This window comes from Sardina pilchardus, chromosome 21 (genome assembly GCF_963854185.1).
Source record: "Sardina pilchardus chromosome 21, fSarPil1.1, whole genome shotgun sequence".
In the NCBI taxonomy this organism is placed as follows: Eukaryota; Metazoa; Chordata; class Actinopteri; order Clupeiformes; family Clupeidae; genus Sardina; species Sardina pilchardus.
In genome coordinates, this window is record NC_085014.1 from 27377325 (window position 1) to 27403856 (window position 26532).

The 26532-nt window shown below is 49.1% G+C and overlaps 1 protein-coding gene across 4 annotated transcripts in view; it reads right to left on the reverse strand.

Annotated features, from left to right (window-relative positions):
- map7d3 (MAP7 domain containing 3) overlaps positions 1–26532 on the reverse strand; it is a 33971-nt gene that overhangs the window by 5246 nt on the left and 2193 nt on the right. The window contains exons 2-17 of one of the 4 annotated variants that reach the window (XM_062525215.1): positions 20040–20153; positions 18747–18827; positions 18356–18519; positions 16400–16508; positions 15811–15897; positions 14842–14952; positions 14026–14124; positions 13166–13273; positions 9885–10010; positions 7526–7668; positions 5392–5534; positions 4582–4880; positions 2593–2728; positions 1603–1783; positions 1050–1154; positions 782–835 (exon numbers count right to left, since the gene is read on the reverse strand). In XM_062525215.1, the coding sequence (XP_062381199.1) occupies positions 782–835; positions 1050–1154; positions 1603–1783; positions 2593–2728; positions 4582–4880; positions 5392–5534; positions 7526–7668; positions 9885–10010; positions 13166–13273; positions 14026–14124; positions 14842–14952; positions 15811–15897; positions 16400–16508; positions 18356–18519; positions 18747–18827; positions 20040–20153 (2060 nt within the window). Of the gene's footprint in view, positions 1–781; positions 836–1049; positions 1155–1602; positions 1784–2592; positions 2729–4581; positions 4881–5391; positions 5535–7525; positions 7669–9884; positions 10011–13165; positions 13274–14025; positions 14125–14841; positions 14953–15810; positions 15934–16399; positions 16509–18355; positions 18520–18746; positions 18828–20039; positions 20154–26532 lie in introns of all 4 variants that reach the window. The other 3 variants (XM_062525216.1, XM_062525217.1, XM_062525219.1) reach the window with 3 other exon arrangements.

Sequence of the window (26532 nt, forward strand, 5' to 3'; positions counted from 1 at the left end):
TCATTACTGGGTCTCTTAAGACCAAGTGTGCCAAAGTAGGCAGTCCCTGGATTGAAATGGTCCCTACAGTATATTGCCTGTGCTACTTCGGTCAAGAACATTGACTGTGATTCAGATCACAACAAACACTTGTACAACCTTTGCCATAAGGCAGAGCAGTCTGTTACAGTGTACTGTGTACAAGACACAGTTAAAAAAATGATGGCCATGAGAAGGTGTGTTAACACTGAACTCTTGAGATTGGAAAGTACGTCCTGACAAGCCTGAGTTGTCAAGCTCAACAGGGTCTGGCGTCTTCCTGAGGGGACATTATACCATTTCCGTCATACACGGCTACTTGCCTAAATGAGGAGATAAACTTTTTTTTCCATCTTTTAGGTTTCATTTGTCACCACTTTGGAGCCTCCAGTGAAAACCAAATAGCTGGCCACACAAAACCAATGGGAGTTTCAGGAGCTGCATAGCCAAGACTGACTTGCTGACTCCACTCTCAATTTCCATCTCCATCTCCAAGTGAACGGAGCGCTTGCGGAATGCTCACAAGGGAATCAGACGCACAAAATCTGCTGCCATTGACAACTCTAATAAATGTTTTGCAGCGGTCAAATACAAAAAATATCGGAGCAGCATTCTGAAGAGCCGTATCATACAATTCCTCAATTACCGGCCACCTTTTTGAGGTGACAACTGACTACATAAACAGCAGTGAAATAAAAATAAACTACGGTACATCTTTAGCTTAAAAACAATCCAGATTGGTCAGCTTTGTAACTGAACTTACCTTGAAGTCATTTTGGTCTGTTTTTCTTGTTCTCTTCATGATCTCCTCGATTCTCTGCAGATACCAACCCAGACACAGACACACTCATGAAACTTGTACAACAGCATCACTAAAATGCCCATTACAAACCCTTCAATAGCACTCAGTACATATACACTGACAAATTGTACAGAGCTCATATGCTTACTAGATGCAGTCCCAGATAGTCATGATCAGTTGTGTGTGTGTGTGTGTGTGTGTGTGTGTGTGTGTGTGTGTGTGTTCTAACCTTCTTCCTCTCCATGCGCTCCTGTTGGTTCTGCTGGAGGACGCGTTCTCGCTCCAGACGCAGCTTCTCCGCCTCTTCCAGGGCGCGTGCCTCAGCCTCCTCGCGCTGCCACGGGTCAGACAACATGTCAATCAAACACTTCATGGCTGAACTACTTCCTGCTGCGTGGACATGATGGGTGATGTGAGCCTCATCATGAAGGCCTACATCGGTCAAGTAATGACTTCAGTCCAGGATAAATAGGTACAGTGGCTTAAAAAAGTACTAAATCCCCCTGCAAATCCTTAGTTTTAGTTCAACTATATTTTAGGGAAAATATCTACACATATCTTCCCAATCCCAATTTTTCCAATGTGCAGTTGATGTTTTTAAATAGCATATAACCATCTATATTTCCGAAGGTTAAAGAAGTTCAAGTTCAAGTTAAACAAGTCTTAACACATTCCCGTTCGTGTTTTTGAGGCACTCCATTGTGGCTTTATCCTTGTGCTTTGGGTGACCATCTTCCCCCATCAGTACTGTATTCCTCCATCACTGTTCCAGGCGGCCTCACCTCTTTCTGCAGCTCCGCCTGCCTCAGCTCGTCCTCCTGCCTCTGCTTCTCCCGCTCCTCCTCCGCCTTCACCGCGTCCTCCTCCTCCTGCTTCTTCCTCTCCTCCGCGAGCCTCTTCTCCTCCTCCAGGCGCTTCACTCGCGCCTCCTCCGCCAAGCGCTTCTCCTCCTCCTTCCTCAACCTGCAGGACAGACGACAGACGACAGTCACACTGATGGAACACAGAGTCACCTGAACACTGAACAGCAAAGAATAGTTGATCTTCACCTCTGGTGGAAAACATGTCTGCTATGATTTAGGCTACAAGACTGGCTCTTAATAAGGAGAAATAAGGAGTCAATGTCATGGCTGGGGACTGGGGACAATTCTTCACAAAGACGCAGACGAGCCAACTCATGTATCAACTGAGCAGTCAAACAGTGTGTAGAGAGCCAGCTCGATCCCAATTCCCAAAATGAGGAAGAGGGTGTTACGGCCTTGAGAGGATTTTTGCTGTATGTCTACTCTAGAGGAACAGTGAAGATGTTTAGAGGAACAGAGAAGAGATTTAGGAATAAAATAAACTGTTGGAGTTTATTTTTCACACATTCTACCTCATTGCATTCTACCTCATTGCTCTCCTGGTGTAGTTACCAATAGTGTAATGCAATACACAGACCAAACTGATTGAACAAACGTGCTAGTCTGTTTCACTAATAGGAGCCTTTTACTGTATGTGCCCAGGATCACACAGGCCGGTTGAGTTCAGCCGCACGTCTCTCAGTTGCTGAAGTCAGCAGCCCATTATCAGCTGCAGCTCCCCAGCCTCCAATAAGGGCCGTGAGTGGCCCTCAGGGGGACGCAAGCACGCGGGCCTTTGGCTGAGCAGCTCCATTCCTCCGCACTGCTTTAGCGGGCCGGGCCAGCCCAGCTCCACTGAGCCCATGTGAGGGATTCTTCCCTCATCACCTCCTCCTTCTCTCCTCCTCTCCTCTCCTCCCCTCCCCTCACCTCTCTTCCTCCTCTCTCTGCACGCGCAGCTGCTCCTCTCGCTCCTTCTGCTCGCGGGCCAGACGCCGGTTCTCGGCCAGGATCTTGGCGGCCTCGGCGGCAGAATTGGTTCCAGCCGCGGCTTTGGAGCTGGCGTCTGGAGGGGAAGAGAGGAAAGGGCGGAAGAGAGAGAGAAAAAAAGGGTTAAGGCAGCAGAAAGTTTGTCAAAAAGTACTACTGTGGAAGCATGCAAGCCCCTTACAAACACCGACAACAGTACAATTAGCATGCTAACTCAAGCCATACAGTTGTATTTGAACAATTTCATGGTTCAAGGTTTTTATATTTTTTCAGGGCAGAACAGAACACCAGAACAACAGAACAGACGTGCATAGCCTATGCGTGAGTGTACCTTCCTACCATGACCATACAACATGAGAATCAGTCCGAGGATGAGACTAGTGCCAGTTGCTTACAAAACGTGTTTGTTTGCCATCGCTGTAAGGCCCTGTCAGAATAAGGAGGGCACTTCTTCCCTTTCTGTCTGAATGAGCTTCATCCTGGTGGTACAGTACATTGTGTGGCTACACACGGCTGTAATTTACTTGGTAAATGTGGCAGCCAGATGTGGCTGGGCAGTGCTGCCGAGTGCCTGGCACTTGCAATAGTCAGACATTGTTGTGAATCGAGCCAATTAATTGACCACGGTTGTCTTCCCAAGCGAGTCAAAACATAGGAAGCATTATTAAAAAGTATGTAGGGTAATAATTTAGTCGAAATGAGCCAGATGCTTAACTGACCTTAATTGTGCTTGAGCACATGATTCAAATTGTTTTAGCCGCTTGCTCCAAAAGAGGTCTTAGTGAGAATTGCCCCACAGGCTGCAAGCTCACCCAAGAAGCTTTTCATTCCCAGTAAGCAGAGAGGGGGGTCACCTGACACGTTTCTCTCACAGACTATAAAATTACACACCACGGGGCAACTGCTCTTGGACGTCTGTGTCTCCAGAGCACCTGGTGAATGCGCCAAGAGAGCCCAATCAGAGGAGCTTCACTTGTAGCTCACGGTCCCAGATTACAGCATCTGTCCTGGAGTGCTGAGCACCACTCTCTCCAGCAGGGGGCGCAGCATGTCATAACTCAGCACATCCACCAGAGCGCTGCAGGAATGAAACCACCTCCATTACCTTCAGCATTACCAGCAGATCTAAAGGTGGCTGCTGCTGATACCGGCTCTCTATAGGCAGGGGGAGTTAGCGTTAGAGTGCAGGGAAACCAGATCACTGAAGCTGGGTATGTCTTGTGCCTGTAAGGTTGTACAACGTCCTTGCATAATGACCTTGAGGGCAAAGGGGATGCTCTCTGGCACAGCGGTGCAGAGTTTCCGTCAATAATACGTCCCAAGGGCCGATTCTCTTACCTCCACCTCTCAAAACAGGCAGAGACAGCAGTCCGTCTCTACCCTCTGCCTTCCATAGGAACCTGCCCAGCAGCTAATAGCTGCAGGGTCTCTGCTACCCTACAACAGCAAAGGCCTTGGCTTCCAATTCACCTTTTAAGCACTACTGATGCACTACTAATTCATTTTGCTCTATAAGCAACCTTGAATTTTTGCGAGGTGCTACAGTATATCAATGTAAACACACCTCATAATTAGTACACTCAGGCTTAAAAAGAAAAAGCCGTTGCTTGGAGAGACACTTCCTTGTTTGATTATATATCAACAGCTTTTTCAAGCAGCTTCATATTGTCAAGACACTCAAAATTTGTAAAAAAATTGCCATGTATTGAAAGTCAAGTTGTTGTTTTTTTAAATCAGGTATAACTTAAACTACTTCTGCTCGCATATGACTGCGGTGTGCTGCATGTTGTGAGACGCTGCTTTGGGCAGCTAATCTGTGTGCTTATTCAACAGTAGCGGTGCGCTTTGAGAGTAGTAATCTGTGAAGGCGCTGCTGAGGTGGTGAGGTCACGAGTGGGTCAGATGAGGAGGAAGCACAGACGCACTCACCCTCTTTGGCCTTGGAGGCTGGTGCTGGTGCTGGAGCTGGGGCTGGAGCTGGAGCTGGGGCAGGGGTGGGGGCGGAGGCCGGGCTGGCCTGGGCGCTGGGGTCCGGAGATGCCACGGGCATGAGGGGCTGCATGGGGGACATTTCCTTTGGCTTGGAGTCCCTCTTGCGGAGGGTGGGCGGCCCGGTGGGGGTGAGGGACGGCCTCTGGATGGGCGGCGGCTTGGAGGAGGTCTGCGGCTGGGGGGAGGGGGGGCGCTGCTTCAGCCCCGAGGGGGACGGGGGACGGTTACGTGGACTCCTGCAGGAGGGTAATTAGACACCACAGACAATAAAGCACAACACACGCACACACACACACTCAATCAGTCACACACAGGTGAGCTCACCGAAACCTTCCCTTTGCAAGGAGTTCAGATGTACTGGAATGTGATATGTGGCCGCGTCTTGGCTTTACAAAAGAGCAGGCCTTACGTAAGGACACTGCAGAGCACATACGCTGAGGAGACTCACACAGAGTTGGCATTCACAAGACGGCAACATGTGATAACTGACACTGAATTCTACCCTACAGGGACCTTACGCAATCTTTCCCATTGGTACCTCATCGACACATGTCTGTGCTCATTAGACCCTTGCTTTGTTATCACAGAAAACAGACTCGTGTCCTCATGCCTGGTGCTGATGGAGTTGGTCTTTGCATTTACGCCTTTTACTCGTGCCAACATCAGCGGATGGTTTGTTTAGCTGTATGTGACGGTGAATGTGTATGTGTAATGTGTAAGGTGTAAGGTGTGTGGTGTGTGTCTTACTTGGCAGTGACTGGGGAGGGGGCTCTCTTGTTGGTGCTGGTGTTGAGGGGGGCTGGGGAAGGGGAGCGGTGGCGACTGGTGGGGGTGGAGGGAGAGGTGGGGCGCGTCGCCCCCGGAGATGAGAAGCGCTTCTCAGCTTTCTGCTGCTCAGCGAGGGAGCGAGGAAAGATGAGAACAGACAGAGAGGGAGAGAGAGAGAGAGAGAGAGAGAGAGAGAGAGAGAGAGAGAGAGAGACACACACAAATCAGTATTTTATGAGCCAATTCTGAAGCAGCCATTCAACAAAGGCCTGTACCTACACTGTACACACCGATGAAAGATAAAACACCCAACAAAAGCAAAACAACCCAAACAATCAAAACAACACAATTAGTCAGAAACACAATCTGACTGAACACACCAATCACACAGCGATTACTGTACTCCCGAAGACTTCTAAAAAACGTTTCTTTCCATTCTTAACAAGCCCATGTCCAGCTAATGTTTCAGAGCGAACTTCTCTCATTCCATATTGTTGCGAGCACACTGACTGCTGAGAGTTGTTCCATGAACTAGACTCTGAGCTTCTCAGGACCATAGAACTGGCTTTTCCTTCAGCCAATGTCTGACTAGAGGTACAAGCACATCTTACTCAAGCATTTAATGATCACGTCACAAGCTGAGAATCTCCATTACACTTGTAAGGTGGTCAGACTCCTGTCCCATCACTGGCTAACGTCCTCTTATCCTTCAGTGGTGACTGACCCGCACATCAACCAGGGGATTGTAGAATGCCAGGGACTGGTGTCACTTCTCATCCCCATCTAGCGAGCCACTGCTCAGGCTGACTTAGTAGTGTGCACGTGTAGACACACACACACACACACACACACGGCTCACTTATCAGCCTGTGGTTTACGCACTTGACTACACACAGGCTCCACTCTGCGCTGTTTGGTGAGTGCGGTCCCCTGCAGCACACTAGCTCTGGTGTCTTCATGCCTCCTGACTCTGGATCAGTGGACGTGTGGCCCTGTGCAGGCGGAGCAGCTCAGGGGGACGGTGACCTTCTCCTGAGCGCTTCACATCCTTCCGAGCCCTGTACACCTTCCCTCCTCCATCCTAGCGCCTTATTGAACTCAGATCAAGGATGATTTCCATACTGACCCTCCCCTCCATCTGACCTCGCGTGGCTACCTACAAAGCTCTTCCCAGCACTGCTGCCGGCTGTTCCAAAAGTGCTAATTGTGCTCTATGAGTCAGAGGTACACTCTATGTAACACAATGTTGCTCAGCACCTTAACAGATCAACTGTTGTGAGCCAGGTTTCCTGTATGTGAACTTCCAGGTACATTCACATTGGTTTGCCAATTATATTATATTATATATAGCTAAAATATTCTCCAAACAGAGCAAGCCCAAGATAGTATTGCCCTCTCTCCAACAATGGTGGCTATGTGCTGGGGCCCTTGCTGTCGAGTGGTGTCACTTACAGCGCAGGCCATCACTGTGATCATCAGCAGTGATACAGGGCTGGGCTACTTTGGGAGGCAAATCAGAGGAGATCATGTGCTGCCAGTGGAGCAGGTCTTTATCGCCGTGTCACCATTTCCCTCCAGGACAGAGGACACGCTCCCGTCTCCCACCCCACTTTTCCATTTAGAACACACAGTGCCAGTGCAGACCATCGGTCCCCCAAAGGACCACCTTCATGCTCCCATCAGATATCACATAGCAAAATAATGTCAAACTTTAATAATGCCAAATTATCTGAGTGTATTTGAACTTGTTAGGGCTTGTGTGTGTGTGCGTGTGTGTCAGGGACAGAGGGATGGAGAGAAGGCCACCCCTCTTGACCTCGGAAAAATTAAACATCATTTTCTGTGCCACTCCAATGCAAGTTATGGCCTCAACGTGGCCAACCATATAAAAATGGTCAGGCTCTGACACTGGTACGATTGTGTGTGCATGTGTGTGAGTGCGTGCGTGCACTAATGCAAGTGTGAAAGCGTGTTGCAGTCCATTACAATTATATACAAATATTTCTGTATATAGACTTCGGTCTGAATGTGAGTGTGAGGACCACACGTGTGTGTACGGTGTGTATTCGTGTGTGTGAGTGTGTATATACTGTATGCATGAGTGCATCCTCACCGTGCCACCACTGTCCAGGGCGGCGTGGGCCGAGGCGGAGGTGGGCAGGCCGTTGCGGCGGTCACTGCTGCGGCTGCGGACCGGCCCGCTGCGTCCGGCGGGGGGCGTGGCCGAGGCTGAGCGAGGACACAGCACGTGAGACTCTGGGTCAGAGGACACGCAGGGGACAGGGGACAGAGGACAGCCAGCGAGGGAGAGAGGGAGAGGAGCGGGACAGCAGGCGGGAGGACAGGACACATGCAGCCCGCAGAGGAGAGCAAAGCAAAGGAGGAGAGAGAGAGAGATGGAGAAAGAGAGAGATGGAGAAAGAGAGAGCGAGAGAAAGGTGGAGAGAGAGATAGAGAGAAAGGAAAGAGATGGAGAGAGAGCGAGATAGAAATAAAAGAGAGATGAGGGAGAGAGAGTGAGAGAGAAATAAAAGAGAGAGATGGAGGGAGAGAGTGAGATAGAGAGAGAAATAAAAGAGAGAAAGCAGAAAGGGACAAGAGCACAAAAACAAGAGATTGCGGCGTGTTAGCGACCTGGGTTGGCAGCGGGTCATCGTCTGCAGCTGCCTCATGATAAGCAGGCAGAGGACTGGGGCAGGTTTAGGGGCTGCAGGGAGGAGGAATCAACACAGCTGTGGGGACCCTCTTATTCACACCCCCAAATCACCACCACCCTCCAAAACACACACACACACACACACACACCACACAGCAAACACCAAACACTGACTCCACACAAACAGGCAAGCCCGAATATGCAAACCCCACCGGCAAAAGCACACCATCACATAAAAACACGGGCACACACTGGACACATATAAAGGTCAACAACACTGGGCACACAGGCAATCGCAGCCCTCACACACTTACATGACGGGAGCTCTTTCAGCTTACTACTCACTACCACTAGAGTTTGCTCCCAAATGGAGGAGAGGTCGGCAATTTGGGGGGTTGTGTTCCCAGTAGAGGTGCTGCTGCGTATGGAGTCGTGTCGTTACACCAGACTGGTTGGGATGGCGAGGTGGAGAGTTTAGGAGGGGCTCAGAGGGACCCGAGTGAGGGGAGGGGCGGGGCAAGAGGAACTACTAGCAGGGCTGCTTGGTACCAGTTCGGGGCAATTCACAACAAGGTGGAGCTGCATGCATGGGAGAGCACGAGGTCTCACGAGGGCAATCTGGGGACACGGGACGATCAGGCTTCCATATCCAACACTCCTGATTACTAGTGACTCATTACACACTCCTACTGTAGGCACAACAGCTGTAATCCTCCCATTGTGCACATCTTAGGACAGATTACTTTTAGCTACAGATACAGTACAAGCTATTGTGAGAGTGCGCACATGGGATGGGTGATGTGAGGGTGTTTTGCATGCTGTGCATGAGAAGCCTAAAGTCTAAATTCTTATCAATCTAGTTTCGGTAGATTACCAGCCGGCCATCTCCTGTGAGCTTCAAATAGCTGTGAACTGGGACAAACCCGAGTCTCTTAGGTGACACACACACCAACCCATGACAGCTGCTTTCTCTAAATGTTGAGAGTCAAAGCCTCTGGCAATTTAAATCTGAATGTTTGCTAAACCTGAAATACGGACTTCAATGTAAATCACTTAAAGGACACACCTTGTTTCATGCAACGGTGGCCCTACAATATGCTTCTGCCAATCTGACGCTCCTAATCTAGCACCTGAGTGCAATCCTCAGCTAAGTCCCTCCTGCGGAGTGCGGAGCGCCGAGGTGCGCGAGGAGGAGCGGGAGGAGGGGCAGGAGCCATGGTAACCACAGCCCATCCTGTCCTCCGCTAGCCAGGGTGAGCAGGGTGGATCAGGTGGGGGATGGCTGCAGGTCCCCGGCACGAGACACTTCAGTCTCGCTCAGTCTCTCCCTCCCTCCAGCCCGCTCGCACGCACCACGATGCCCAGCTAATCAGCTTAGGGGAGATCTGTGTGTGTGTGTGTGTTTGTGTGTGTGTGTGTGTGTGCGTATGTGTGAGTGCGATAGAGAGTTTGTTTGCAGGGGGAGCGCATTATGCCTAATGAGGTGTAACAGACTTTGTACACCTGAACTCTCCGGCTATGTGCACATTCCCCTGTGGGTTGGTCATACAGAATGGAGATACAGCCACAGTAATAGCGCCAGGACAGAGCAGAGAGCCACGCTACCACCACCATCACCACCACCTGAAGCCCCACACACCACCAGCAGCAGCACCAGCAGTGGGGGCAGCTCTGTCTCCAGCCCAGGCCTGAGGCCTGAGGCCGGGCTGAGGGTGAAGGTGAGGGTGGCCACTCTCTCTCTCTCTCTCTCTCTCTCTCTCTCTCTCCTCCTCTCCCTCCTAGTGGTCTGAGTCTGTGGGACTCTGTCTGGGGTTACCTGGGGCGTCTGCTCCTTGGGCGGAGAGGGCGGCGGCGCTCTTGCTCCTAGCGAGTGAGGCCTGGGTGGGGGTGAGCAGGCGGCTGAGCACAGCACTGTCCACGGGGCTGGTCAGACCGCGGCGGGCTACACGCATGCCGGAGCACCACAGAACCAATCAAAAAAACAATAAGAAGAGAAGGGAGGAATAAAGAGAAAGAAAGAGAGAGAGAGAGAAATGGGTTGAAGGAGGAAAACAAAAACACAAAATTAAGCCAGGGTGTGGTAAAGGAGGGGGGGGGGGGGGGGGGGTAGTGAGGGGAGAAGCAAACCATGTGCATTTAACACCAGAAAAGGGAACAGAAGAATCAACATGAGCATTCAGGCTGGAGGCATTTACAGTTGAGGCTGATGTGAGGTCAGGGCTGGATGGTCAGGATGTCAGGGGCATTAGTGAACTAAACCAGAGAGGGGTGAGGGGGGGGTGCACTGGGGTCTGGGAGAGGGAAGAGTGGGGGAGAGGAGGGGGGGTTGGACCTGAGGGAAAGGTCTCTATAGGCCCCCACCCTCCTCTCTGCCACTGTAAGCACTGACTGGCTAAAAACTTTCCAAAAGAAAAAAAACACAATGCTTTTCAGGTCGTCAGTGCTCACATGAGGAATTCAGGGATTTGACTGCATGGAAATATTAATATGGGAGGGGAGTGGGAAGGTGAGTATGGCAGCCAGGCAAGAGCTCTTTGTGCTCCACTACAATTACAGTGGACTCTAGCACATTCAAAAGACTACTGTATGCAGATGTGTTGCCATATTCAAAATGTTATGCTTGGCAAAGTGTTAAGAATTCGTAAATACAGTGAGGAGCACATGTATTTGATACCCTGCTAAAACAGGAATATAAAATCATCATTTGACAATTGATCTTAATGCCTTAACTCAAAAAATTAGTACAAATCAAACCGCCAAGGACACCAATTTTCTTTGTGATTGAAGAATGTATCGTAAATAGATAAATGTTTTCCTTAAATGCTAGGGGAAGGAAGTATTTGACCCCCTATGTAACCCTATGGGAATTTAACACATAGGGTTAACATAGGGGCAGGCAGATTTTTATTTTTAAAGGCCAGCTATTTCATGGATCTAGGATATTATGCATCCCGATAAATTTCCCTTGGCCTTTGAAATTAAAATAGCCCCACATCATCACATACCCTTCACCATAGCTAGAGATTGGCATGGTGCTTTTTCCAGTAGGCCTATTAGCCTGTTTGATTTGCATTGAGCTCAATGAGCATCAAACAGGCTAATAGGCCTACTGGAAAAAGCACCATGCCAATCTCTAGCTATGGTGAAAGGTATGTAATGATGTGGGGCTATCTTAATTCCAACGGCCAAGGGAACTTTATCAGGATGCATAATATCCTGAATCCATAAAATAGCTGGCCTTAAAAAATAAAAATCTGCCCGCCCCTATGTTAACCCTATGTGTTGAATTCCCATAGGGTTACATTGGGGGTCAAATACTTACTTCCCCCTAGCATTTAGGAAGAACATTTATTTATTTACGAAACATTCTTCCATCACAAAGAAAATTGGCGTACTTAGCGGTTTTATTTTTACTCAATTTTTGAATTAAGACATTAAGATCAATTGTCAAATGACGATTTTCTATTCCTCTTTTTAGGCAACTTTAGCATGGTATCAAATACATTTTCTCCTCACTGTATATTAGATGGTCATGAGAGGCCTTGTATTAGAACTAAGACTTATGAGAGTAGTGACAAAGAGCTCTTGGAGGGTTAACAAAAAAATAAAAGAATCCAGAAATCCCCATTACTACTATTGTAACTGCTGTTACAATTTAAGAATGAGATCATAAACTGACATAAAACAAAAAGAATGATCTACTCCTCTGAGAGTTTAACAGCGTTGACCGTGACCAAAAGGGGGGAAAAAAGGATCATTTGGTGGCGGTCCCGATCAGCTGGGGTCAGGAGGGAGCAGCATCTGTTTGAGGGGGACATGGCGGGCAGCTCCACGAGGAGCGCTGGGCTGCCATTACGCGTCTCTGGGTAATTAGAGGGGAGTTTTCAGGGGGGGTGAGGGGGTCGGGGGGGTATGGCTCTAATGAGCGTCTCCTCTCTGTAGGGGATGTTGTTGAGTCGGGGGGGGGGGGGGGGGCAGCTTGGTTTGGCAGTAGTATATTATCATGTTAAACGCTCGAGTCAACAACCGAGTATGTTCAGCAATCTGAATCCATATACACTCAACACAGAGATAAATAGATCATAAATAGTCTTTCTGGCCAACTGAACTCCGGCGACAGGCATCTTGAAAGGAAACAAGTTTAGTTCGAAGTGAGGTTTTAACGGAGGGTCAACTCGTTTTCCTGTGGAAATGTGGGCATGAGAGAGACAACTTCAGGGCTGCGACACAACACAAATGACACAACAAACGAACAGACACACACACAAGAAACGCACAGTGGACCGACTCGTGCACAAGACTGAGGTACGGGCACAGACCCAGGCGCTAGCGTCATCGGCGACCGGGGAGAGGGAGAGAGAGGAAAAAAGAAGGCTCCATTCACACATACAAACAAACAAACAAATGGGGCATTGTGGTTAGTGCAGACAAAGAAGCCATTCCTGGCCGGCGGGTGGCTCAGTCAGGGGAGGGGAAGGTTAAGTCATGATTAGCGCTGAGAGCGGAACACTGCATGTGCTCTGTGCAGTCAGGACCTGAGGAGAGAGAGGAGAGGGAGAGAGAGAGAGAGAGAGAGAGGGAGAGAGGGAGAGTGTGGAGGAGGAAAGGGCCCTGGTGCAGCTAGAGACGGCTAAAACAGTCTCCTTTTCATGAGACCAACAGACACACACACATACATGCACGCAAATGCACACACACACACACACACACACGCACACACACTCTGGGGTTAGAGAGCTGTTATTAAGGCCACTGGGCTTGGCACGCATGTTAGAGGTATAGGCGTACAGCATGTGGAGTCTGACTGCAGGCAGCAACACTGGGCTGTGTCAGAGCAGGTCCCGACACGGCGCATTGGAGGCAGCCGCCGTCCCAACGCCACTCACTCACCCTGCTAGCTCTAATGGCCCGTCATGCTCTGCGTTCTGCTCTAACGAGGTCTGTGTGTGTGTTTGTGTGTGTGTTTGTGTGTGTGTGTGGAGGGTGGGCGCGTGCAGACATATAGCTCATGGCCGCTGTGGCGGTGTGCCGTGACACACGCATGCAAGCTCGTGTGCGAGGCGCCGCTACTTGTGCGCCGGGGCTAACGGTCAGCACCTGCTTCCTCGGCGGCCGGAGCCTTCTCCGCTCTGGTCGGGGTCGGAGTTCGGGTTCGCGCCGCCGCCCGCGACAGGGAGGAGCTGCGGCGGCTCTGGGAGACCCGGCCTGAGGAGGAGGAGGGGGAGGGGGAGGGAGAGAGGGGAGAGCGTACACAGCACAGGGGCGGCATGTGAGACTCATTGGGCCTTAACTCTATTACAGCGGAGCGAATCAGGGCCGGACAGCACAGCACGGCACAGATGGAGATCTGTGAGGCCGGCAGGAGCCCAGATAGAGCACACAGAGGAGGGCCTGTCTGTCTGTCTGTCAGAGCAGGGGCCTACACATCAGCTGGCTGCACTTAGGGCTTCTGAAGGAGAACGGTGGCCTGTAGGTGGAGATGTGAGCGTGTCAGTATGTGTCTGTGCATGTGGGTGGCAAACAAAGTGTTTGTGAGTGAGGCACTTGGGGTAGATGAAACGGCCTAGTCCAAACCTAGACTTAGAAAACATAATTAGCACATACAAACTCGTGTAGCTACATTTGCAAACTAAAGGTGTGCCTTTCATGTATTCAACTGCACTAGACGGAGCAGACTGCACTGAATATCTTTTCATGAACATTTCCAAAAGCCTTCTCTAGCTCTCACTTACAGGGTCACTCTACTCTCAGTCTTAAATACACTGCCTCACGGGTCCATCAGCCAAACTACTGCAGTCTGGACCTACAGGTGGACTATGTACTGGTGGGACCTTCATCTTGTGCCCTGACTGAATAGAAATCTGAAGTCAGCTTTTGCTTTCTTCTAAGAGAGAGGGGTGGGGGAAAGAGGAAGAGAAGAAAGGAGAGAGAGAGAGAGGAGAGGAGGGTGTCTGCACCTGTCTGTTCCACCTGAGGCTGTTTATTATGGCCGTCTTTAGTGGGTTGAGGGGCATTGCTAGGCAACCGGTTCAAAGATGAACTCCTCCGCTTAGCACCTGAGAGGGATGAGAAAAGAACCAAGGACACACTGACTGAAGAGCTGGAAACAAAAACACACTCTCTCACACACTCACACACTCACACACACACAACAGGCTCAAAGCTGTTGTGTACTGAAGAGACACAAGTGTGTGTGTGTGTGATCTCCGCTCCAACCAGCGCCACTGTCTGGGTTCTCTGGTAGGGAAGAAAAACAAGAGGACGAGTCCAAGACAAACACAGTGCGGGGAGGGGGAGGTGGAGGGGGGGGTCAAATCAGCTGAGTCACCGGCCTCCCGCCTCTCCTCCTGCGCTGCAGGGACGGCAGGGCTGCGGGGAGGAAGTTGTGCTCCGGCTGAAATCAGCTCACATAATCACTTCCTCAGAAAACACGCAGGTTCAGCACAGTCTCATTACACACAGTCAAACCTCTGGAGACTAACGCAGTGGGGGGAAAAGTCAACAACATAAGCAATGGCATGGCAACGCATCAATAACGTCAATAATGAAGCCATGGTGTCTTAATGTATGGCTCTAGTCCTTCTGACTACCAACACTATGGCCTATGGGTAAGGGCTATGGACACATTTAGAGAACACAAACACTCTAGTCTAGAGGCCAACCACAGAGCGTTAGAGGACAATGGAGACTGGATGGGGTTTAGGTCTGTGAGAGTGGAGCGTGGAGGAGAGAGAGGAAGGTGAGGTGAGGTGAGAGGAGAGGAACACACTTACTTTTGTCAGGGGAGCGGACGAGGGTGGCAGAGGAGGAGGACAGACGCTTGCTGAGCACCGCCTCGCCCGGCTGTTTCATGAGGTTCATGGTGGAGGTGGATCGTTTGTCCACTATGGGGGGAGGGGGGGGGGGGGGGGGGCAGTGAGAGGGACACACACACAAGGGGAGGAGGAGGAGGGTTAGGGTCAGGACAGTGAGTGGGAATTGACAGTGATGTTAACCTATGAGCTACCACCGGTCACACAGGGAGATTGTCATCACATCACAAAGGTACAAACCCCACTATGAACACATTCTGGCTAATGAACACCAATAAACATACTGTAGGGGCAACAGGACAGGAGTCCACAAAAGGAGGGTTATGCTGGTTATTTCTAGACACACATGCTGTAAGTCAGTTCTTATTTAAAGTAACGTTACAGTGTAAAAGCAGTCAAGCCAAACGCTTCACTGCTAGCAAACGCAGCCACAGCCCATGTTCAGACCAAGCATCAAACTGTTAGTCTGTGACCAAGGTGACAAACCCTGTTCCTCTGGAGAAGGAACAAATGACACCTGTGACAGAGACAGGAGTGGCCTCGTGAGTCCTCGCACATACACAACAAGCATGCACGCTGACAGGAAGTGACAGAGCCTCGCGAGCGCAGCGATTAGCTGACCATTAGCTGACCGCTGGCTGACCATTGCTCTGAGCGGTGGGACTAAGTGCAGAGTGAGTCTCCACTCAGACCTGGAGGAACCTTGAGAAGTGAGTGAGTGGTGAAGTGAGCCATCAAGACAACATAAAAACAGGAAGACAGGAAGCCCGTGTTGAGAGGTGGGAGTGAGGATGAGACAGTAGGAGGCCAGACACTCTGGGTGCCGTCAGTGAAGAGAGGAGAAGAGAGAAGCCGTGCAGAGAGGGATGCCAACGTGTGCCAGCGTGCGCCAGGCGCAGAGTTGCTGGGAGCGGGTTCTGAGTAAGGCACCTGGCGGCGTCCTGCAAGGCTTGGCTGGCGAGGCGGGGGAGATTACTATGGCTACCGGGGAACAAGAGGAACTTGCGTCGCTCTCACCTGGAGGAGGAGGAGGAGTGGGCACGGAAGGAGACTCTTCAGAGTGGGAGAGAGAGAATGAGCATGGGGATGGATGGATAGATAGATAGATACAGTAGATAGATAGATAGATAGATAGATAGATAGATAGAGAGAGAGAGAGAGAGAGAGAGAGAGAGACTACAACACTGGTTATAAGCTCTTTAAATGAGGAGAGCCACTACACTGCTAGGTAACAGCACACCTAGAGAAACATCTAGAGAACAATACTAGATACTAGAGAAGACAGATCACATATCAAGGGGTTAAAAAAAAATAAAAGAAATAAAATAGAAATCCATTTCATTTCATGAAGATAAGCTATTCAAGCAACGTGATAAAATCAACCACAATCTATAGAGAGCAAACACAAACACATACTGTTATCAACAGCTTTCCTGGTGTATCAGAAAAGCCTATTCGCTCCGTCCGAGGCTACAGTACCAAGCGAGCTGCGTGCGAGGGACAGTAAAATGAGCCGTACCGGTTCTGTGGTCAGCGTCTGAGAGTCCGCCCCAGGACCAGCGCTTCTGCCGCTGCTCTGCCCTCTGGCTGCGCTCCAGCGTCCGGCGCATCACCGCCTCATAGCGCTCCTGAGAGGGGGAGAGGGGGAGGGAGAGGGAGAGGGAGAAGGAGAGGGGGAGAGGGAGAGGGAGAGGGAGAGGGAGAGGGAGAGGGAGATGGAGAGAGAAGGCAGCGGTCAGCAGAATGGACCAGACTGGAGGATGGGCAATAAGCAGTGTAAATTACTCATTTCTGCAGTGCAGAGAGGGCCCACCGGGTGAGTCCACATAATCAAGCGCAGTATCTACTGTAACGCAGGTGCTGACAACAGAGCCAAGGCAGAGCTGACATCTGGGATAGAACAGTAATAGGAAGCCTATGGTATGCCAGCGCATGCTACTAGCAGTAGATATAGAAAAAAGTCTTACAGGCTAATTCAATGTCCAGCAGGCAAAACAAAGTACGGAACACAATCAGATCCTTCATCAAAACAATGGAGAAACCATTTACATAAACTATTCTACAATACAGCTATAACTGCAGCAAGTTCAATGGTATGCTACTGCTTAATTTCAGTTGTCAAAATATAAAATCCTATTTGACTCAACAATGGTAATATTCTGAGAGAATAAAAATCCCTCAGCAATTAAAACCTAAAACCGGCAAATAAAACCTCTTTCAGGGCCAGGCTTAGCAAATATAAACAAAAGTATTAACACCTCAAAAAGCATTTAAACAAAAGTAATTTAAACAAATCTAAATCTTGGTAAATACTAGCTTTCTGTTCTGTCTTCTGGATCACATTATTGTATAACCAAAGCCATCATGTACAGTACCATTAAAGCTGACTGTACATTTGTGCTGGTCAAGAGTAAGAGTTCAATGGGTTCAATAAGAGCCTGGCACATCAGAATCAGCGGACAGCAGCTTTGATCACAGAGAGCATTTAAGTAATAGCTGAGCTCAGAGGATAGTGCCTGGAGGCGGACTACAGAGACACTGCAGAAGGGCTGCCTCTCCCCCATCACCGTGCAACACACGCTACTCTCAACCAACAACATCTCAGAACATAAGGCCAACTGAACTAGCTTCACATAGACATGGTTGGTCATTCACTAAATCCTGTGGGGTGGAAAAACACTACAGAAATCAACAGAAGCCAGAATAACAAGAATAACATACAATACATGGAAGTTTTTCTGCATGGTTTGAAACAATACGCTTGGGGGAGGGGCAATGATGTTACATTAAGTTAGCAACAACATGCTAATGGCGTTCAAAACACAGACCTGATATGCACCAGTAGCATCGCACCTAGTGACCGCACAGGTCCACCTGAGAGTGCTTAGGGAGGTAAAAGGCTTACGTGTCCTGCAACAGCAGTGCGGAGCAAGAAAATGCACCCCCTGTAAGTTTTGTCTTTAGGATTAGCCAGTCTTAGGGATGCAGCAAGTCTAGCTCTTCATAAAAAACACACACGCACACGCACACACACACACACAACCCTTAAAGAGCTAGAACACGGAGGTCCAGCCAAACCTAAGCTCTGTGGTACAGCTGAGGGCAAGGCCTCTGGCAAGGGCACAGGCCACTGAAGGAATGGCATTAGCGCTCAAGAGACGGCCTCAGACCAAGAGTAAATATGCACTTAAAGGATTGGAATGGATGAAATGGCTGCGGTGAAGTCTTAGGAACAGCAAAAAGCCCAGATTCTTGAGAGAGAGTTAAGGCAGATTCGAGCTTGCTGTGAGTGGCTGAGACGCCAGGCTATTGTGTTTCTGCTGCAGGTCCATATGGGATCCCGGTGGTGGGAGTACAGAGAGGAGGCCAGGGGAGAAGAGAGGGGAGATGAGTAGGGGAGAGGAGAGGAGAGGAGAGGGGAACGAGTGCAAGAGAGGGGGGGGGTGCGGAGGGGTGCAGGAGGGTGGGGACCAACCTTCTCCTCCTCTTGCTTCAGCTTCCTCTTCTCCTCCACCGCAGCCCTCCTCTGCTCCTCCTTCCGTCGCTGCTCATCCAGCTTGCGCTGTCGCTCCTCCATCTGGCGCTCCACCTGAAGCTTCGCCTTGCGCTCTCGCTCGAAGATCTGAGAGTCACGCGCCGCTGCAAGGGGGACGACAAAGGTGTGGGTGGGTCCAAATGAGAGACAGAATTACAGAGAAGGAAAAAAAACAAACGAGTGAGAGGAAGTATGCGTGTGATGGACAGCAAGTCGAGTAAGAACTAACATTTCATGACTTATAACACACAACGACATGCTATAAATCATGGCAAAAACGGTAATGTTTATTTTGGTGAGTGGCAGCTGTAGCAGCAGAAGGAAGCCTCACCCTGTTGTTTTTCCTGCTCCTCCCGTCGTTCTTTCGCCACTCTGAGTTTATCGTCTATCCTTAAAGCAGCTCCATCGAGAACTACGGGCAAACACACAAGGAACTTAATCTCCGCCTGGAAGGACGTTCTCCCTCCCGATCACATCCAAACACAAACAATCCCGTTCAAATCCCAGCGGAGGACCGGCGCGACCACCCGAGCTCCGGCACACTCCTCCAGAGGCCAGCTCTCCTGCGACGCGTCTGAAAGGGACGAGGACACTACGGGCAGCCCTAGCGCTCGTCACCTCGCATGGTCATTAGCTCACCGTCCAGATTACGCCCTGCAGGTGTAACAACCAGGGGGAGGATCACCTGCCCCAAAGCCATTTTTAATAAACTCCCTGCTTGGTCATCGCTGCCTGCTGTAATACCTCAGTACATAACTCAAGTCAGCACAGCAGCACAGGAGCCCGGTGGATTAATGACAACACACATTAAACAAGCCAGCTTACCAAGGGAGTGACAGCGGACGGCGCCCTGCAGATTGGCTCATAACATAATCACGCTTTTGTTTTCAGGGGGGGTTGCCCACTGTTTGGTACATTTGCATCAACATTTTGTCATGTGACAGAAACCTATATGCAACATTTTGAGCAACGAGCATGTGGCGTAATTAGGCTGTAAGTGGAGTTTTGCATTGTTAACTCTAGAGAATGAACTGAAAGCCTAAAAGAGGATGTAAGTAATCCTTCACTGTAAGAAGGAAGAGTTCAAAAAAATAACTATTCAAGAAAATCAGTACAATGGATTTTGCATAAACTATTTTCCATGAACAATGATTTGCAGTTGAAAAATGAAACTTTCCCTTTGACTCATCTCATTCTCTGCGATTGTCACTGCACACATAACATTTGTACAGGTCATTTTTTTTATCTTTCAAGACTCAGATTTAATACAAATACAAAGCTGAAATGTAGATTCCCATGCTACAGGTAATCAGAGTATGTGGGCACCAATTTGAGCTGTTATACTGTAGCAAGGGAAATGTCTACGTTATACAATGTGAACATTAAAAAGTGTAGGGTAGTGACTGTGCACGCTCAAAGTGCTTAGAGTGGCAGTTTACGAACGCACCATCTAATCCCCTTGTAGAGATACATACATGAGAGATGCCTTCCTTTTCACAGAGATTATGTCTTGTCAGCACAGCACACTGTGCCTGTGTGTCAAAGCCCATTGGGGCTCCTATTGTAACTATATCAATGCCCTTGCTTCCCAGAGTGTGGAAGGTTCCGGTATGTGAGCGTGTACCTGGTCGTGGTCCTGGACTCTTGGCTGGTACGGCTGTGTTGGCAGTGGTGACAGGCCCGGGGCTGTTTCCTGCTAGGCTGCGGCGCTCCTCGGCCTGGGCCTGTGCAGCTGCAGCTGGAGTGCACACACACACACACACACACACACACACACACACACACACACACACACACACACACACACACACACACACACACACACACACACACACACACACACACACACACACACACACACACACACACACACACACACACACACACATAATAGTTTATAACATTATTCTTCTGGTTTCCACTGAGCTGTTAGATAAAGTGATAACGTTCTCTAGCCACAGATACAGAAACCAGCAGCCTGGGTCAGGAAGTGACTGTGACAGAGTCACATGCTCTCCATCCATGGCCAGCCAGCCAGAGATGTACTAAGCTAACACAGCACTCCGCACATGTGCCACTGTACCGGACGGACTCCAGTAATTCAGTAAGCAGTGAAAGAACAGTCAATGGGCTGCAGGCTCTGCTCCTTGCCGCAAACATCCCTTTGACAGCATTGCTCTCTGGCACACAGTAAGAAAGAGGGAACAGCAGGCAAGACCATAGAAGGAAGGAAGGAAGGAAGGAAGGAAGACATGGTGAGGACGTGATCAACACGCACAGGAGCCCTTTTAATGACTCCCATTCCCTTGGAGCCTGGAGTGAGCGACTAAGAGGCCGAGCGGAGGTGGCCAGACCATGTGATGGTGGCCAGGCGGACGACGCAGCCAACAGCTCACGCGGCGGGACCCAACCCCCGGACTAGAGAACGCATCCTCGTCAGGGACCAGGTGGCCAGGCGTAGCTGGCAGGAAAAACAGCCGTCTGCTGATCAACAGATTCAACTTCTTCACAAACAGATTTGGTCACAGTCATCACAAACATCTGGAAGACATGATAAAATCTGTTTCTGGGTAGTGTCATGAGCAGCGCCATATCTATCTTTTCCTGATATAAAAACAGACTCGAGTCAAGGCCGAGATGGCTACGCTTTCACCTGGGTGTCAGTGCTCAGTAGTATCACTGGGTGCCAGACAGTTTCCTCACAGAGAACGACAACAGAGTCCCTCTTTAAAAGCTACAGTTCAAGTTGAAGGAAGGGCCCAGTTCCCTTTTTTTGCCCTCTGAGTGTGGCTTTCTGCAGAATTCTTTAAGCTGAGCAAGTAGCGTGAAGCCAAAACAACAGCAAAGCAAAAAAGAGGACATTATGTGAAAGTTTGTATGTCAGAGACAGACGAAGACTGAGAAAACAAAACTGATGACAGTAAGACAAAGGGGGTTATCAGTTCAAACACAATTGGGGCCGGGAGCAAAGGCTACAGGAAAGAGGCGAGATCTGAGAGACTCATTTCAAACGTCTCAGTCATGAATCAGAGGCCTCCCAGGACAACTGACGACTTTCACTTTGAGATTCTGCTGAAGCTGCCGTCCTTCTGCAAGTTGGTGGAAGGGAGAACGCCCCAAAGGAACGGTTAGCAAGACAAAAGGCACTCACTGGGAGAAAAAATCAGAGATGCGTGGCCTGAATTATGAGATTACGGAGGCGGGTGAAAGTATCTGAGGAACAGCTAATCCAACCAGGGGGCCTGAGCTCAGTTGCCCTATCAGTCACACTTGAATGGTTTGAGACGACAGCCAGGGGGCTGCAGCGGCGGCAGCAGCAGCTTCTGAGCTTTGGGGGGAGTAGGAGGGACGGGGATAGCAGTGGTCTTATGAAGTCCAGCTCTTTGAGCCAACAAGGCAATTGCTGAGCCACAGGGCCTATGACGGGAAAGCCTGGGGTTTGGCGGTGGCTGGCAGCCAGAGATCGGGAGGGCCATTCAGAGAGAGAGAAAACGAGCATGATGTGCATGTCATGAAAGAGGAAACGGCACACATTCCTGATGTTTTCTGCTGAATTATCTAAGAAACTTGGAAAGTGTAGGCCACTTAAAACTGATGCCCTGATCAATAAAGAGCTAGGGATCGACCGCTGCCTTTTACCAGACATCTGGAGAGAGGCATTTCCGGGGGCGAAGAATGAGGAGAAAAAACAGAGAGATGTTCAGAATGAGGATGAGGTAGAGAGAAGGAGCAGAAGAAAACAGCAACAAAAGATGGACAGATTACAAAACATGTTGCAACAGCTAGAGCTGACACACACAGTTGCACCTCACTTGAGCAGCACAGCAGAACATCATTTCTGCTGTAGGTAGCATAGCATAGCAACTACTGCTTGGAGAGGGCGAGTGCTGATTCAGACAAGACCAAAGAGCTCTACGGTTTGCATCTAAAATCTGCTTTTCTTTTCTAGTCTACAGCCAGGGTGCCAATGGCTACTTACGTTCCATCAGAAACTGTCCAATCCTATTAATGGACAAAGGCTGTGTCGGTGCTCTCACGTTGTCAATCAATAATACCCTATATGTGTCAATCAATCAGTCAGACTACTGTAGACAGGCTACTATCCCTGTACAACATGTCAGCCTGGATTACCAGTAGAGGCTGGTTCTGCACGAGAGGCTGAACCCAAGACATCTGTGCAGACCCATGGGCTTCAAGCCATTCCAGCAATATGACAGAATTGACGGCTGAACCAAAGTTGGTCAAATATCCTTGGGTCTGGTCTGCTGTAGATGCCAACATATGCTATTATTTCAATCACAAAAGTTAGTGATAAAAGCAGTGGAAAGCAACTTCACTTGACGGATTAAGCAGTCTGGATCACATACAGACCTTGTTAAGCATCTAGGATTCCAAGAGGAGGTGGAACATGGAATGGAAAGCCATTACAGGAGTCCTGACTGACTGACTGGTTGCTTTTTGCCATTATTTAATACTCAGCATCGGCCGATGCCTGAGCGTATTATAAGCTGATTAACAGGCAGGCACATTTGCGGGCAGCCCAGTGTTATTGTGCAACACGTGCGACACTGCCCTTTATATCAAATTGCTCCTCTACTTCACCCACATTGGATGTAGCCCAGCCCCAGTGCAAGTGAACTTCTGGAAGAGTGCAGAATGTCCTACCTACTGGGAGAAAATGGCAAGGCTGTGTTCTTATCTTTCAAGCCCTATATGTAATGAAATGCTACCTTTAGAGATAAATGTGAATAACCTTATGGCTCTATATTATAGCCACAACAATACTTGGTCCACGATAATGATAATATCACAATACAGCAATTCTGTACATTTTAAAGGATTAATCTACGACATCACAATATGGGTGTAAATTTGGAATAAAAACGAAAAAAATCTGATGAGCTCCTGCGTTGTCAATTCTGTTTTGGGCACTGGAGAATTTCTCTCCTTTGAAGACTGTGCAGAGTGGAGCAGCTTCTCACACACAAACTGCAGCAATGCCTTGTTCAGACACACACAGCCTCTGCTCTTAGTAATGATGGCGTAGACAACTACACGATTGTTATTACACTTTACTAGAGTTGATCCTGACAAAGCTCATCAGAAGTACAACAAGTCGTTTGCACGCGAGCATGCAAACACAAGCAAATAAAATAATTAAATGTGTCTACATCAGTCCAACATAGCCTTTCTAAAGGTTTCTAAAGATAGACATCAGCTTCAGCCATAGAAAAACCCAGAAAATCAGCCGACCTCTAGCCCCGCCCATTGCATGCCAAACACTGTTTGTTTAACAATCCAGTCACCACCTCACTTTTGAGCGTTGATATAGTCGCTCTTCTGTTGGCACAAGATGTACTACATGATCACAATAGTCAGGCTAAATATAGCTAATGGTGTGCGCTAAGTTAGCATTAATATTTGCATCAGGAGTTAGTTGACAGAGAGTAATATATTTGTTCGTTAGCAATATCGTAACAGTCTGGGTACTGTAGACAGACAGAAAATGACCAACAATATACAGGCCATATGGATTTCCATGATGAAAACTGCTTGCTGGCTTGCTAATTTGGCAATTAGTTGCATGACTTTTGGTGCCAGTCAGTTGAACTCCCTGCCTAGCCCTCTAGTCTATCAAATGGATTTTTTTTATCATTCCATCAACAGGACCTGACTCCCAACCCTGTCCTCCATCTAACAAGAACTGACAGAGTATTACAAGACTATCAGCTCAAATCAGAGGTCAAGGTGCATCAGAACATGAAAGCACTTGTCAGTCACCACTGATGGCTGAGCCTTCAAAATCACCTGTTCACACGGATGGAGAAGTGAGTGTGCGTACGTGTCTACGTGTCTGTGTGTGTGTGTGTGTGGGAGAGACACTGAAAAGCTCTCCAGAGGAAGCCACACAAGGGCCCACTGAATATGCAAAGGGCTGAGTCACTCTGTGAGGCCAGGCGGCGTGCGCTCTCCAGCACACTGCATGCAAATAGACAGCTGCCAAACAATAGTGCTGCACAATGGCCACATTTATCCGCCCCGTGTCAGTCTGACCCACCATGAAACATGAGCAACTGTGGCGTGAGTCTGATCAGCAGCATCTCTTCACACAACCCTTTTTCCATATTTCCCAGGCGTGAAACAAGTCAAATAAATAAATAAATAACTCTAATTTGTTCACGAAATGAATATTTTAGTTAAACGCCTACACTGCGACTGGAGGATAAATTGAAGTGGCTCATAATCAGAGCCGGGCTCTCACTCTCTCTGATAAAGGTCTTGGGGGACACTGCTGTAGGGCTCTCAGCGGTGAGTCCCTACGGACACGGTTGCCAAGGGAGCACTGATGGTGATGGCACCAAACACACAGTTGGCACCATGGAGATGAGCCATAAGAGTCACACCTAAGCTCTGATAAGACGGTGGTGGCATAACATTTAGGCAGAGCTTACAAAGCATCAAAGCACTGAGCCATTTCGGAGAAAATTAAGACAGTCAGTGCTCACTGAAAGGGATTCTACCATACCAACATATCCACCTGAATCCACAAAATCCATACTCATCAAGTAACACAACAGCCCAGTCAACGCCCAGAGTCCCAGACAGTAGCCTCCCATTTCATATCATCATACTGTAAGCGAGCCAACAACACTGGAGAAAAGGCCTGAAGGGCCAACACTGTGTGTGCTATTTGTCCTGGGACAAGAGTATCAGCAGGATGTTGGTACATCTGGAACTAGTATGGCCTGCCATGTGCCTCCTGCTGCTACAGCACAGAACACCTCCTCAACATGAGGCTGCAAATCAACTGATCAGTACCTTCCTCAGGAGGGAAAAACCCCCTCCCCGGATGCCTTCAGAGACAAGGTTAGGCTATTACAGGAACCTTACACAACACTGTTTACTACATAGACAGGGCACAAACGTTGGCTGTACTCTTTAAATCTTTCTATATGTTCTACAAGAGCCAGTAGCCAAGATACCAAGAATTAAAAATCCAAAAAAATGTACAAAATCTAGCATTTGAGCTAGAGCTCTGAGCTCTGAGCTGTTTGCTGCCCGACTCGGATAAGGGAAGGAGGCAGTCGACAGTAAAAAGTCAACAACACATCAAACAAGTTTGACAAAACATGCTTTAGAATAAACACCACTCAAAACAGTTCAGAAATGCCTCAGATATGGCCATGACTAAATGGCCATGATTAAAAATGGCCCCGTTCTTCACTCCAAAACCAGCTGCTCCACTGCGCTGGTCAGATGACAGAATGAAGCGGCGCACTTGGCCAAACTGCACCGGAGCAGCCCGACCAGACACAAAAGAACCGTTATGGGAGACACAAGGGGACTCTATGCTACACACTCGCATAAATACCAACCGGCGAAAGCGTCCAGTCAGTGAGTGGATTCGCGGAGGTCCTGCACCACTGCGCTCCCGCTCTCTTCTGCTTCAGGAGCTGTGCTGTGTGTCACGGAGGGGGTGGGGGGGTGCACAGGAAGTGCAGTAATGCAGATGGCCGAAGAGCAACGTGTCTGCGCTGTCTAATAGAGCAGGCCTTCTTCAGAGAGGGCACAGCTGCCGTCCCAACACATACACACCCACACAATTCAGATCTTGTGTGGGATTACCGAGGACACCTGGGCCGTGTAAGCCCAGGCTATTTCCAGAGCGCTAGGGATGACGAGTCATCGGCGACAGCAGGTCATGCTCCTCTCTCACGAGAACTAATGACTGTTGATTAGTGTCTTCCCCCAGCCCTTTAGCCTTTCAGGGGGATCATTGCTCCATTTATCACTCTGGTGTCTTCACAAGGACCCCAGAGTGTGCTGCTGTCAAAAAGCAACAGCAGCATTTGTCTGACTAAGGGCATTTGTAGCCTTCCCAAAAGCAAAACATTACGAACTAACGTTACTGCTAATTAAGTTACAATATCAATGGGATGCATCTGGTAGCACAAATCCACTGTATCAGAGGGTGCATGACATGATGTTAACATGACAGTGGACATACAAACAGTACAGGGCCATTAAATCTACACTGAACTCCAGGATTCTGACAAATAGCACAAGAGTTAATCTTCCCCTCATCAATTGCAGTGACCCTGACTCTTTCCTGTTGA